This window comes from Mesoplodon densirostris, chromosome 2 (assembly GCF_025265405.1).
Source record: "Mesoplodon densirostris isolate mMesDen1 chromosome 2, mMesDen1 primary haplotype, whole genome shotgun sequence".
Lineage (NCBI taxonomy): Eukaryota > Metazoa > Chordata > Mammalia > Artiodactyla > Ziphiidae > Mesoplodon > Mesoplodon densirostris.
This window is the reverse complement of record NC_082662.1, coordinates 99,870,847-99,886,107: the sequence shown is the minus strand read 5'-3', so window position 1 is coordinate 99,886,107 and position 15,261 is coordinate 99,870,847. Positions and strand designations below refer to the sequence as shown.

Genomic DNA, 15,261 nt, shown 5'->3' with positions numbered 1-15,261 from the left:
GAGATGACTGCAGCTGACATCTTGATTGTAGTCATGTGAGAGTTCACGAGCCAGAATCACCCAATAAAGCTGCTCCCAGATTCATGATCAACAAAAACTGTCAGATAATAAATGTTCATTGTTCTCAGTGACAAGTTTTAGAGTAATTCATTATGCAGCAATAGATAACTAATATCCCTAACTTGCTGGCAGGGCAATCAGGCTGAGTCATGGAAATTATATTTGAGACAAAAGAATGAGAATGTAGTGACTGACAGAGCATAAGCTATTTTATTTATTGAAGAATTAAAATAGTACATTAACAAAACCTTATCTGAAAGAGAAATAACACCAGAACTCTTTTGAATATGATTATCACCTAAACCACCAGAAATACCTATCCTGCTGAATTCCTTCATAGTTATGTAAATCAAAGGCTAAGAGATTGGCTGAAATCAGGGAGTGAGTGATTGGATAGTTTATCTTGGAAAGACTTAGATGAATCAATAAGACCCTTTAAGAAATTGAAATGAAACCTAACGTTTGGAGAAAGGGTACTCTGTCATTCCTGTAGCCAAGGCCCCCAGTCAAAAGGAAACAGAGGATTGTGACAATGATCCAGTGAACCTGGCCCCAGAGCTCCCTTAAGCTTATCTCTTGGTTGACTTTGGAGAGTGGACTGGGCAAGATTTAGAGGCCAGAGACTTGTTTGACAATGGGAAGATGCAAAAACTCAAGCTGCAGACCCATCCTTTGATCTTGAGCCATTGGTACAACAGGTTCTCTTGGACTTTCATGTCTGACAAATGCTCAGTTATTAATGAGTGACAAGGCTGCTGCCATGAATAGTAAAGGATTGTCTTGTTATCTGAGATGGGAAGTGCCTGACCAACACCCTCTTCTCTGGTTGTATGGGACAACAGGGAAGAGATGGGAGGGGGACAAAGGTACCAGTTCAGGAGGTGGTCATTTAGGGCTTCATGTTACAAGTTGTTTTGGATTTCCAGTGGTGAACAAGTCTCTCCAGCACAAGGCAGCCTCAGGTCATAATCCTAGGACCTGGCTGGTTTTGTCAATCTGGCAGTTCAACGTCAGTGCAAAGGACATCCCCAATACCTGAGGAAAGAGTTGGGAAAATGTGAGGTCTTTACGGATGGAAACATCTCACCCACAGTCCCTGGAATCAGTCTCAGAGAAAAGGAAATTGTCCATCACACTGAGACTACCCTTCCTACTATCACTTCTAATTCTTTCTCAGGAGTTTTCTCCTTTAGCTTTAGAATGGCAGTGGGGAGACAAGTGGGGGTAATGATGGCAAGACAGTAGAGTATAAAGTGTTGGGACATCTTTTGTCTCCTTAAGAAATCACAGAAATCCTGCTGCTGGTATAATCAAGTTCTGCACAGGTCAACACTGTGCAGTGAGTGATCTCTACCCTTGCCTTAGGCCTCCTTGGTTTTCAAGTAGAGAAAAATCATTTCTCTCTGAGCTTCTTGATTAGGTCTTAGCTAATCTGTGGTACACTCAAGACACTTGGGTATAAAAATGGTAGAAATATTACATAATAAAAAAAACAAAAAACTACCCCCCATTCACCCCTGACTTGTCAAACTAAGCAGAGAAGCAATGAGGAAATTGATTACAGTTTTCATCACCAACTCCTGCTTAGCACACAAGGCCAATTTTTCAAGTGGAATGCTTTATTCATCCCAGGCTTTTCCAGACCAGCTCTGTGAGGGACCAAAGTAAGGTTCTGCTTGGTGGCTTTTAATTTGACAATGAAACACTCATTTCCCTTAGGGATAAATTGACCAGATAGATCTTACAGCATATTTTCTGTATGCCTTAAACTGGTAATAACATCATTTTCTACTTGACTGGAGGAGCCCATATATATGTACCTGGTACCGTTCTAAAAATTACATTACATCGCATTTAATCCTCAAAGTAGTCCTCTGGTTAAGCTCTTACCTGGATCACACATACACAGATAGTGATGATTCCAATATACAGGAAATTGGAGTGAAACCACAGTTTTGCTTTTACATAGCAACCCTAGAAAAAATTACAAGTACAAATGACACTACTATATTACTCAACTTTATCAGGAGGTTTATTTGGGAAGACAGTTTGTATTTTGCCTTATGCCAAGAGACTTAGGCCAGGCATTATATTTTTATTTTTTTATATGGATGAAGAAATGGGCATAAAATAGAAAATATTAAACTAGAGACTTTTCTGATATTGTTATCATTACAGTGTCATCTAATGTAGAAGTCTTAGATCTTTACACACTGAATTAAACTAGATTCTAAGACACAGGTCAACAACATATGTCTTTGTGTTTTTTGAATATTCATTAGTGTCTTGGGATTGACAAATGGGAATATAGGCTATGCAATCCTAGGACTGGTTGCATTTCAGCTTCTGCTTCAAAAGTCAGTAAACATAATAGGCCTGCCAAGCTGCAGGGCAGTTGCTTGTTGGTAGGTGTCCCAGTCTTTCTTCACAGACCCTCCCAAATTCTAGAGATTTCCAAACAACTTCAAGTGAGTAACATGGGTTAACAGGACCTTAGGGACTTAGTCTAGTTGAAAGTTGATTTGGGCTTCTTCTCTGGGTCTAGTCAAAAGTTCCATCACCTCTCTCTTCCCCAACTCCTCACTCCTTCACTTATGATTCATTCTGCTAAAGGGTTGGATGCTGCCATCTCCAAGGAAGGAGAGCAGGGAAACAGGTAGAGAGAAGCTTTTCTGCTTCAACCTTACAATTTCACTTTCAACCATAAGAAGACCTAATTCTTGCTCAAGAAAAATCTAGACATAGTCTTCTGCCACTATCACATAAATCTTCCCCTCTAATGTAATAGTTTAGAGTAGCAAGATTCTTCATGGCATCTCTAATCTAGATGAACTTATTCTTTTTCTTTTTTGTTTTTCTTATTCGTTTAGTTATATGGGTTGTTTCCCTGGTCTCTCTTTTGTTTAAGGTTTCCTGTTTCTGGCTGGGAGGACTAGGTCCTGTACGACTGGAGTTTCTAAGGTAATTTAAAGTTTAACCACAGTGGCCAATAGCAGAAAAGTTTCTAAAAATAAATTACCTTAACTTGTGGGTCTGGGGGGCAAGATGCTGGTGGGCTGCCCATCCAATCACTCGTGCCATTTACACCACAACATTGCAGCTGAAAACCAAACCCCAAACAAGTGATCGTTAGTAAGATAACAGAAAGAAAACCATGGACCTTGGAGAAATGGTAGGCCCTTCAGATCTGACTCTGTAGCAGAAAATCCAGAATTAGCCTGACTACTATGGCTCCTTAGAACTAAGTACTTTCAAACCTGTGATACCATTTCCTTCACACAAAACTTCTTGAAGTAGAGAGGGCATATCTAATTTATTCACATTTTACAAATAAAAAATTAGGCACACAGGAGACTTTATAATGGAGGGATCAGGCTGACCACACCTAGACCCATTATATGGCTGTTAGCATAGCTGATGCTATCTTGGGCCCTTACAGTTTCTCCTGCCCTACCACTGACCCTACCCAAGGTACAGTAAATCACTTCTATGTCATAAAGAGCTTTGTAATTAATAGATATTGTGGCCTCTATGCTCTGTTAGTCCCCAAACAATGATGATAACTTTGCTGATGTACTCCCGGTGCCCACAAGACTAGTTACCATTCATTCTGACTTAGAAATGTATGTCCTGCTTCCAAGCATCTACCTCCATACCCTAAGTTAACTATAAAATTGTCCCAACAGCTCCTTGGCAGTGTGGAGTGTAGCTGCGAATGCTTCCTGATTGTTGTCCTCCAGATCCTAATACTACCCTGTGAGTAAGTTACCCTATAATAAACTGATCCAGTGATTATATGAAGCTGCCTGCCTTGATTTTTGGTCTCAAAATGCCTCCTCAGTTCACTGGGCACTTTTCATTCCCTCCATCATTGGACAATTGGCAAGCCAGGCAGGAGACTTAAAATAATGCAGAAATGGGTGAAGGGGACAAACAGGGAAAAGCTTGTTGTCTGTGGGGGAAATCCCAGGCTGGCCAGCCATGTTCATGTGGGGTGATCTGGCTATATTTATGGAACACTTCAGGCTGGTGCAAGAGTAGAGGGATACCCTGAAAACACCAAAGGGCATACTAGATGTATTAATGGAAGAGGTAGCAAAGCGAAAGTGGGGTGAAAAAAAGTGAGCAAGCTATTGCAGCTGTTGCATGGCCTTTGTTATGCATTCTAAGTATTAGCACAGAAAAGGAATTACAGTTCACCTGGGAACTAGAGAAGACTAAAGAGGCGCTGGCACTAGAGAGGACTGTCTGGATGGCATGTTCTTCAACTTAGGACATTATATCAAAGAAAATAGAACAAGAGGAAGAACATATTGAAGTGATGGAATGTAAGATGGCTAATCTTGACCTAGGAATGCACGTCCTGCTTCCAAGTATCTACCCCCATACCCTAGGTTACCTATAAGACCATCCCAATGGTCCCTTGGCAATGTGGAATGCATCTGCAAATGCCTCCAAATCATCTGCCCACTCCCAATCCCACTCTGTAAGTTACCCTATAATAAGCTGATCCATTGATTATATGGAGCTGTATGCCTCGCTTTTTGGTCTCAAGATACCTTCTCAGTTTTTTGGGCAGTTTTTTTTTCCCTCTGTCCTCTGACACTCACCAACAAGTCTTAAGATCACAAAAAGTAGGACAATCAGATATTCTGTGCCTGCTTACGTGATGCTGTAGGAAATATCTATGTTAGTCTCACCAAAAATGGAACCTTTATCAAGCCTCCAGATTCACAAAGGAGACAGAGACTCCCTGATGCTAAAATACTTTGAGAAGCAAATAGCCAAATCCAGAAATTGGGGAATTCTATAGGACAAACAACCTAATTTCTTTCCACAAATAAATAGCATGAACACAGAGAGATACTATCATAGATTAAAAGAGATTTAGAGACATATTATCCAAATATAATATGTGGACCTCATTTGGATCTTGGTTGGAAGAAACCAATTAAAAATAATATTTTTAGGTAAATGATTATAGATATTTATTAATGATATTAAGGAATTATTGTAAAATTTTAGGTGTATTAAAAATACCTTATTTTACAAGAAGATTAAACAACACACTTCTAAATAACACATGATCAGAGAAAAAATCTCAAGGGAAATTTAAAAATATTGGAAAACGTATATAAAAATGAAAACACACGTGAAAACACAACATAAAAATATATGGGATGCAGCAAAAGCAGTGCTTAGAGGTAAATTTATACACTGAATAAAAATATTAGAAAAGAAAAAAGATTTAAAAATCAATAATCTCAGTGTATATCTTAGAAAACTAGAAAAAGAAGAGCAAATTAAGTTCAAAGTAAGAAGAAAAATAAATGAGAATTAAAGCAGAAATCAATGAAATTGAAAACAGGAAATCAATAGAGAAAATCATCAAAATTAAAAGGTGGCCTGGAGAGATTGATCAAGATGGTGGAGTATGAGGACATGAAGCTCACCTCCCCCTATGTACGCATCAAAAATACATCTACATGTGGAAAAATTCTCACTGAAAACTAACTAAAAACTGGCAGAAGGACTCCTGTACAACCAAGGCTGTAAAAAAAAATACACATATAATTGAGCAGGAAGGGAAAAAAAGTGATTAGGTCAGGACCTGTGCCCCTGGGAGGGAACTCAGAGTAAAACGGAGAATCATGGGTGGGATACCGAACCTGGGGAGTGAGTGGTGAGAACCACAAATTTGGAGCCCCAGTCGTGGGGTCCTATGCTTGTGAGAAAAGGTGTCTTGTCTGACTGGAGTACTGGTTGGATCAACAGGAGGGCTGTGGAAGCCTGGACTCCACTCATGAGGAGTGCATGCATGCTGGCTTGCCTCCAAGGCAGGGTGGAGAGATGTTTGCTTTAGCAGCTGCCAGATTTCTTGCAACCACCTACTCACATGCCCTAACCCAAGCCAAGCAAACGCTCTGGCCCCACTCATTCCATGTCATAGTGCAGCACTTGACCTGGGGTGGCCATGACCAAGGAGAAGATGGAAACCGTGGGACACAGAGGTGACCCAGTATCAGGGCGGAGCCTGGGTGGGGCAGCAGCTGCCATTGTTGGTGTTTACTCAAGCAGTGCATCAGAAACATCCTAGATCTCTGATGGAGGCTGTTCCACCACCTTCCCCCCACCCGCCATACACTGAGAATCCATGCGGACCCCACCTGCCCTGAGGTGTGGCTCCACAACAGAGCAGGGGAAGCAGAGGCTGGGGGCAGTGATTGGCTGTGAGGGACAAGGGGATTTGCACCCAAGGCTGCTTCTGAGCAGAATGAGGGAAACAATTGCAGGTGTCTGTGAAGCAGCACATCAAAGACAGCTCAGATGTCTGTCTTCAGCTGACACGAGCCAAGAGCCCACAGAGGTCCCACATGCTTCAGTACGTCCCCTTTCTGGGTCAAGGGTCCCAGTGCAGGCAGAGGGGAAAACACACATTTAAAGGGAACAGATCCAGTTCAGGTCTGACTCTCAGGGCTTTGGCTCCAGCAACTTGGACCAGACCCTGCCACTGATAGGGCAGTGATGATCACTGAGCAGAGGGGAAGTTCTGCCTTACATCTGGCTCTAGATCTAGCCCTTCCATCTCTAGTCCCACTCCCCACCAAGGTGATAGCTGTCAGCACACACTAAGGAAAGATGTGACTTGCATCCACATCAAATCCAGCTCTCCCACCAAAGGCTTTGGGCATGCACAGTCTATACAGGGACACTCCCACATAACAACACCCCTTCAAGACTGCAATAGGTAAAACTTTCATCTAAATTCATAGAGGCAGAGAAAGTTAAGTAAAATGAAAAGGCAGAGGACCTGCTCTCAATTGAAAGAGCAAAAGAAAACATCTGAATAAATAAATAATGCAATAGAAATAATTTACAGATAAAGAATTCAAAATATTGGTAATAAAAATGTTAACTGAATTAGGGAAAATAAGAGATGTACACAGTGAAAACTTTAGAGGGGAGCACAAAAATATAAAAAAGAAAGAAAGAAAGAGTATACAGAGTGGGAAGGAAGACATAAAATTGTTTTTGTTCACAGGTGATATGATCATCTATGATGAGAATCTGAAAGAATTGACATAAAAAATTCCTGGGACTAACAAGCGATTATAACAAGGCTGCAGAACATAAAGTTAATATACAAAAGTCAATTGCTTTCCTATATTACAACAATGAATAAGTGGAATTTGAAATTAAAAACACAATACCATTTACACTAGCATCCCCCAAAATGAAATATTTAGGTAGTCAATATAAATCTAACAAAATATGTACAAGATCTCTATGAGGAAAAACTCATAAAACTCTGATGAACAAAATCAAAGAAGAACCAAGTAAATGGGGAGATATGCCATGTTCGTGGATACGAAGACTCAATGTTAAGGTATTAGTTCTTCCCAACTTGATCTATAGATTCAGTGCTACCCCAATCAAAATCCCAGCCAGCTATTTTATGGATATGAACCAACTGATTCTAAAGTTTATATAGAGAGGCAAAAGACTCAGAGTAGTCAATACAATATTGAAGAAAAAGAACAAAGTTAGAGGACTGATGCTACCCAACTTCAAGACTTACTATAAAGCTACAGTAATCAAGAGAGTACGGTATTGGTGAAAGAATAGACAAATAGATTTAGAGAGCCCAGAAACAGGCCTGCAAAAATATAGTCATATGATCTTTGACAAAGGAGGAAAGGCAATACAATGGAAAAAAGATAGTCTGTTTAACAAATGGTGCTGGAACAACTGGACATTCACATGCAAAAAAAAAAAGAAAAAGAGAGAAAAGAAAAGAAAGAAAGAAAGAAAAAAATCTAGACTGAGACCTTACACCCTTCACAAAAATTAACTCCAAATAGATCATAGACCTAAAAGTAAAACATAAAACTATAAAAATCCTAGAAGATAATACAGGAGAAAACTTACATGACCTCGGTTATGATGATATATTTTTAGAAGAAACACCAAAGGTATGACCCATGAAAGAAATAATTGATAAGCTGGACTCAGTTAAAATTTAAAACTTATATTCTGCAAAAGACAATATCAGGAGACTTAGAAGCCACAGACTGGGAGAAAATATTTGCAAAAGACACGTCTGATAAAGGATTGTTGACTAAATATTAAAAAAAACTCTTAAAATTCAACAATAAGAAAACAACCAACCTGATTAAAAAATGAACCAACGACCTTAGCAGACACCTCACCACAGAAGATATACAGATGGCAAATAAACATATGAAAATCCACATCATACGTCATCAAGGAAATGAAAATTAAAACAATGAGCTACCAGTACACACCTATGAAGGTGGTCAAAATCTGGAACACTGACACTAAATACTCATGAGATGTGGAGCAACAGGAACACCCATACATTGCTGGTGGGAATGAGAAATGGTACAGATGCTTTGGAAGACCATTTGGAGGCTTTTTACAAATTATATATACTTTCACCAAATGAACCAGCAATCATGTTCCTCGGTATTTATCCAAAGGAGTTGAAAAGTTATGTCCACAGAAAAACAACTGCTCATGGATGATTATAGCAGCTTTATTCTTAATTGCCAAAACTTGGAAGCAACCAAGATGTCCTTCAGTAGGTGAATGAATAAGTAAACTGTGGTATATCCAGAAAATGGAATATTAACATTAAAAGTAAATGAGCTATCAAGCCATGAAAAGACATGGAGGGATCTTAAAAGTATATTAGTAAGTGGAAGAAGCCAGCTTGAAATGATTATATACAGTATGACTTCAACTATACGACATTCTGGAAAAGGCAAAACTATGGAGACAATAAAAAGATCAGTGGTTGCCAAGGATGAGGGTAGGAGGAGGTATAAATAGGCAGAGCACAGAGGGTTTCTAGGGTAGGGAAACTACTCTGTATGATATTATACTGATGCACATATGTCGTTATAAGTTTGTTCAAATGCATAGAAGGTGCAACACCAAGAGTGAACCCTAATGTTAACTATGGACTTTGGGTGATAATTATGTGTCAATGTAGGCTCATCCTTCATCTAAAAAATTGTACCATTCTGGTGAGTGATGTTGATAATGGGGGAGGTTATGCATTTGTGGGAGTATATGGGAAATCTCTGTACCTCCCTCTCAGTTCTGTTGTAAACCTAAGACTGCTCTAAAAAAATAAAGTGTTTGGGGTTTCCCTGGTGGCGCGGTGGTTGAGAGTCCGCCTGCTGATGCAGGGGACATAGCTTCATGCCCCGGTCCGAGAGGGTCCCACGTGCCACGGAGTGGCTGGGCCTGTGAGCCATGGCCACTGAACCTGCGCGTCCGGAGCCTGTGCGTCCGGAGCCTGCGCATCGGAGCCTGTGCATCCAGAGCCTGTGCTCTGCAGCAGGAGAGGCCGCAGCAGTAAGAGGTCCGTGTACCGCAAAAAATAAATAAATAAAGTGTTTGTTAAAAAAGAAGTTATTATCTTTATATTTAATTTTAAATGATATAATATCTATTATTTGCTTTAATAAATACTAGCAAAAAAAGCATAGAGGGTTAGCTAAAACAACATTGGCAAAATGTTGACTATTGAAGCTGGGTGATATGTACCCAGAGATTCATTTTTCTATTATTCTCTTTTCTTTTGTATAAGTCTAGAAATTCTATAATAAGAAGGCTTCTAAACAGGATTTTTAAAAAAAACAAGAAAGAAAAAGAAAGAATTGGGGATCCAGAAAGGTTAAGTGACTTTTCCAAGACTACCCAATCCTGGTCTCTGGGCTTTAATTCCTGTGCTATTTCTTTTCTTTTTTCTTTTTCTTTCTTTTTTTTTTTTTTTTTGCTGTACGTGGGCCTCTCACTGTGGCCTCTTCTGTTGCAGAGAACAGGCTCCGGACGCGCAGGCTCAGAGGCCATGGCTCACGGGCCTAGCCGCTCCTCGGCATGTGGGATCTTTCCAGACCGGGGCACGAACCCATGTCCCCTGCATCGGCAGGCAGACTCTCAACCACTGCGCCACCAGGGAAGCCCTGTGCTATTTCTTTTACTCCACACTAAGCAGGCATAGCAGGGCCACAGGCGGCTCCATGTGGTCATAATGGTATTGTCTGAGACACAAGCTATGCCAGTATCATGCTGGCTCCCTGACCCCAACACATCAAGGCAGGAATACCAAGTTAATATATATGTTTGTTAGTGGGTTAGGGCATGAGGAATGGGGTGCTGGTGAGCTAGATAACAAGAATGATTTGGGCTACTCAGAACTTCAAAAGAGATTTCTTGCATTAAACAATTTCTGTTTTCAGAAAAATTTTGGAAAATACATAAATGAATCTAGTATAACATGTTTGGGTCTTTCTTACATCTTAGTAAGGCTTAAAAAATGAACCTGAGTGGGTGAAGGGTAAAAGAGAGAATGTAGATAACTTTGTACCAATCAAGCTGATTCCTGTGCTCTCCTGTTTGTGATAGCCAAGCATTGTTCTGAACCTAGGGGCTGTGGACCTTAGATTCTGAAACTTTCATGAAAGGAAGACCTGTCTAGTCCCCAGGGACTGAGGTTGGAAAATTATGTCTGAAATGAACTGAGGAGGATTCCACTTGTACTCACAAATGACTGGATGGAGTCCCATGCCGCCTTGGTGCTGTTGTCTGAGTAATACTGCTGGATGCTGTCCGTCAGACCCTCAGCCACACAGTCATTCAGCTGGGTGGGGCACATTCCAGCAGAGAAGACATTGTAAAAAGCAAGTGAGTTCAAGGAACAAGGAATTTCTAATGTAGGCTAATAAAATGGTTCCATCTGCTCCTCCCTTCCAAATGGTCTCCTCAGAACTAGGAAGTGAGGGGAAGGATCTTATATATAAGAAGAAATGCTGAGGATGAGATGGCATTGAAGGAAGAAGTACACAGTGGTCTCTTGTCCTTCCAGAACTCTGGTTTTACAAAGGAAGAAAATGCACAATTAAAGCGTGAGTTCTCTTAGGCACTGAGACAGATATTTTGTACTGCCAAACACATGGAGAAAAGTAAATAGGTAAATAGGAGGAAGATAAACTTACTTTTTTACTGTTCTTCCTATTCATCCTTCAAAACACCACTCAAATGCAATCTCCTTCATGATTTTTTTCTCTCCCCAATTGCAATTAATCCCTCTTTCTTTCCTCCTTCTACTTTGATTCTAACTCTATTATAGGACTTATTTTGTGCCACTTTCTTCTCCACTGCACACTACCCAATCTTAGCAATACAAAAATGAGTTTGATTCTCTATAACTTACCTTCTGTTCATACACGAAGAGCAGGATGGCCAAGGTCACCTCAGAAAGGAGGATAATCAGCAGCAGGACAAAAAACTGGGGCAAAGAAGAGAGATGCTCACAGCACTGACCCTCATTCCTCCCCCACTTCTACTCCACCCTGGGAGCATCCAGGCATGTCTCTGCACATGTGCAGGAGGTTCTGTTCCTGCCTGTTTGAGCCTTCATAAGCTTTCTCTTGTTTTGTGAGGAATATTTGTTCTTTTCCTACAACTAGACTCCAAGACTCTAGAGGGCAGATCAGCTGTCTTCTAACTTTGTTCTCTTCTTCCCATTGTGCTTCTACCCATTGTACCCACTGAGCTCCATGTGCATAATGTATAGGTAATACCATTTGCTGAATCAGTGGAGAAGTTTTGGCATCAGCCTATTGAAACAACTGAGCAAAAACTAGTAAACTAAACCATGTGTCTTTAGAGTTTGGGGTCTGGTCCTTTCTGCAAGCAAAGGGCTATTTTGGGGTGGAGGAAGGTAATGGTAGTGGTTGAGAGGAGCCCTGTACAGATGGGGAGAAAAGGTGCTCTAATCATGGTCTTAACTCATATTTATCTCCAACTCTCGGTGCTTATGCCAATCACAATTAACAGAAAACACATTTTCACTTATTCACTTTCCTTCAATTTTTACCCCAACACAAATTTTGACTACTTAAAACCTCTTTCCCAAGTCTATAATCTTCCATCTTTTGCCACTATCTGGGAACTATCTGAGAACAAGGACTTTCTTATTCTATCCCCCCTTTTTAATTAATTAATTTATTTTTGGCTGTGTTGGGTCTTTGTTGCTGTGCGCCCGCTTCTCATTGTGGTGGCTTGTCTTGTTGCAGAACATGGGCTCTAGGCGCACAGGCTTCAGTAGTCATGGCTCGCGGGGCTCTACAGTGCAGGCTAAGTAGTGGTGGCACATGGGCTTAGTTGCTCTGCGACATGTGGGATCTTCCCAGAGCAGGGCTCGAAGCCATGTCCCCTGCATTGACAGGTGGATTCTTAACCACTGTGTCACCAGGAAAGTCCTCTTATTCTATATCTTGACTCCAGTTTAACAGTTGACCCATAATGGAAAGAAGAATAACCACATGACTTGAGGAAAAAGAAAGGTGATTGGGAACCCATATTTATGGATAGAGCGGCACTGTTATACCGAGCTTTGTTCTGAGCACACCAGAGAAACGAAGAGCTCTTCCTCCATAGATCTTACAGGAAAAACCTAAGTCTAAAGGTGCTCCTTAGGATAGGTAACTGACAGGGAGCAAGTGAAAAGCTCTAGCATCTCTCATGTTAGACCTCAATGGCTGCAGCCTAGGCCTTCACCCAGTTTGGTCACTCAAACTATGGTGTATCTAGTGCAGGTATCAGAAAGGTAAGCATCCTCTGCCATTTTAGGAGTGTTACAGCACTCAGAAGAATCTAGAGACTATATTTTCCATCAGTTAGTGACTCTGAGTCAGATCCTGGAAATATATACTAATGTGAGGAGGATTTAGGCAGACGGACGACAGTTGATTTCAACCAGATATAAATAAGAAATGGGGGGAGATAAATTGGGAAATTGAGGTTGACATAGAAACACTACTATATATAAAATAGGTAACTAATAAGAACCTGCTGTATCTCACAGGGAACTCTACTCAATACTCTGTAATGACCTACATGGGAAAAGAATCTAAAAACAACAAAAAAAGAGTGGATATATGTTTATGTATAACAGATTCACTTTGCTGTACACTGGAAACCAACACAACATTGTTAATCAACTATACTCCAATAAAAAATTTAAAAATAAAATAAATGATGAAATCTATAGAAAAAAAGAAGAAATAAAAGTTATGAAGGCAAGTTATAATGATAAGGTCATCATTAACAGTGTAAAATGGATGTCAAGGAGGATAGCAATGCCCTCCCTTATCTATCCCTGGGACCCCAGTCAAGAACAAAATACTACTGGTCTAGACAGAGTGGACTGACCTGAGGTGCCAATTTTATGTTCTTATGATTTCCCTGCACTAATAGGTGAGCTGCCAGAAAACATCTTGCTTGTGGCTTAAGTGAAGGCATCATGTCACCCCACTTAGGGCACCACATCAACTGTGAGAGTAACTCACCGACATAAGCAGGCACTTATTCTCCTTGATGGATCCCATGCAGCCCAGGAAGGCAACCACCATGATAATGGAACCCACGATGACAAGCACATTGCCCAGCGTGAGAGAGGGGAGGTTATGGAAGAGCACTCCAAAGTTGTTATGGATCAGGAGGTAGATCCCAAAGCCCAAAATGCAACAGCCACAGAACTGAAAGGAAGAATCACATAACATTCTGAAATAAAATGTGGTTCTTGAATATCTCCTCATACTCACTTAATTGAGATTAGAATCACCTTTTTCTATTGGTTCTACCCAACAAACTCTTTACCCAGATTTCCCCATGCACCTAGAAAAAAAGTTATCATCTCCTGTGATGTCCCACTCATGACTCATCCTACCCATACCAGATACCAGGGAAAGCTCTTTCCTATGGGTAACACAGTATCTTCATGCTTCAGATTCCCACTCTTGCTTCCAGATCTTCATGATTCAGATCCCTACTCCTTGTTCCCTCTACTGCTTATATATGGTCTTCTCTTTGGAAACCATAAGCATGTAAAGGGAATACCCTGGTTGAGAAGTTCATCTTTCTTGGCAGAAAACTAGAGAAGCCAAACTTTTAAGAATCTTCTCATAGAAACATGAGTACCAACCTATCCTATGTCTGAAATTCAATTGCTTAATCTGGTATAGTGACACCTCCCCAGAAAAGGTGACTTCCTCTTCAATCAGCTATTTTTTCCAAGGGGTCAGGTTTGGGCATGGGGGAGCAAAAAGAAAAGAGCCATTCAATACAGGGAATGTAGAGTCTTAGGTTTCTGACCCATAGATGTCAGCAGTGAGCAGTAATAGCCTAAAGCTCCCAGAGAAACAGTATACCCTACTGCACTGGTATCTTTCAATTTTGCAGGCTTATATTATGGCAGGATGGAAAAAGAGGGGAGAAAATTATCATTCCCTTCTTCTTAGGCTGTGTATACTGCACCTGACCTGGGCATGTGTGGGTTCCACTCCACACCAGGCTCTTCAGGAGAGGAGAGAGAAGGAGAGTGTAGCTAGGAAGAGGTGAGTTCAACCATGCTCAGAAGAGACAGACTTACCCAAAAGATCAAATTGAAGAAAAACAGGACATATTTCAGCAATTTCAAGCTACTCATGCCCATGCTGAGATATTCTTGCCCTGAAAAGTAGAAGGAAGGAAAGAGGACATAAGTGACCTGGCTCTGCAAAGTGGTACCAGAGATCAGAGGACACATATGTCCAGGGTTCAAGGATCTCCAGCATCACCTTGGGTTTGAGCTGTGAATCTTTTATGGATAGTTTCCCTAAACTTCTTTCTCTTTTAGTCTCTGAACTGAGGAACCAATTGGTTCATCTTGGACACCACGTTTGTTTCAATTCAGCAAGCTAAAGATGCTTAACATTGAATTAAGCACTCTAGAAGTAAGCAATAGAGCCATTCTCAGAGGAGGCTGAGTCAGTGACACATACCAGGTCAGTGCTCAGGGACTGAAGGAAGCCCTGGGATCAGGGATACGTTGGTCAATCAGCTTGGAGAAGGTCAGTGACTTGATCCACCAGTTTCTTATATACCCTGAGATGCATATACACTCTACATTTGGTCTATGAACTTCTCCACATGAAAACGTGGGGAACATATCTATGCCTCATTCATTCTTCTACTGAAGAAACATATATGGTGTTTTCTGTTCTAGGTGCTGTGGGAGATATAAACATGACTAAGCAATAGCAATCCTCCAGAAAATATCAACCTTACAGCAGAGATAACACTGACCAACAAATATCCAGGGAAGAAACAAAAAGAGATTACAAT

At 40.7% G+C, this 15,261-nt stretch overlaps 1 protein-coding gene across 2 annotated transcripts; it reads right to left on the bottom strand.

Moving 5' to 3' along the window:
• Positions 1-1,023: 1,023 nt before the first annotated feature.
• CD53 (CD53 molecule) lies at positions 1,024-14,590 on the bottom strand. 2 transcript variants are annotated; one of them, XM_060086465.1, is made up of 7 exons: positions 14,528-14,590; positions 13,446-13,634; positions 11,306-11,380; positions 10,637-10,732; positions 3,080-3,160; positions 1,951-2,034; positions 1,024-1,095 (listed from the first exon to the last, which is right to left on the bottom strand). In XM_060086465.1, the coding sequence occupies exons 1-7, from the start codon at positions 14,588-14,590 to the stop codon at positions 1,024-1,026; spliced, it is 660 nt and encodes a 219-aa protein (XP_059942448.1). The 2 variants fall into 2 exon arrangements, with proteins under 2 accessions (XP_059942448.1, XP_059942450.1); XM_060086467.1 differs by lacking the exons at positions 3,080-3,160; positions 10,637-10,732.
• Positions 14,591-15,261: the final 671 nt, after the last annotated feature.

Coding starts and splice junctions, on each gene's coding strand:
- CD53 (XM_060086465.1), bottom strand. CDS start 14,590: ATGGGCATGAGTAGCTTGAAATTGCTGAAATATGTCCTGTTTTTCTTC. Junction 13,635..14,527: donor TCTTCAATTTGATCTTTTGG/GTAAGTCTGTCT, acceptor TCTTCCTTTCAG/TTCTGTGGCTGTTGCATTTT. Junction 11,381..13,445: donor ATAAGTGCCTGCTTATGTCG/GTGAGTTACTCT, acceptor TCTTTGCCCCAG/TTTTTTGTCCTGCTGCTGAT.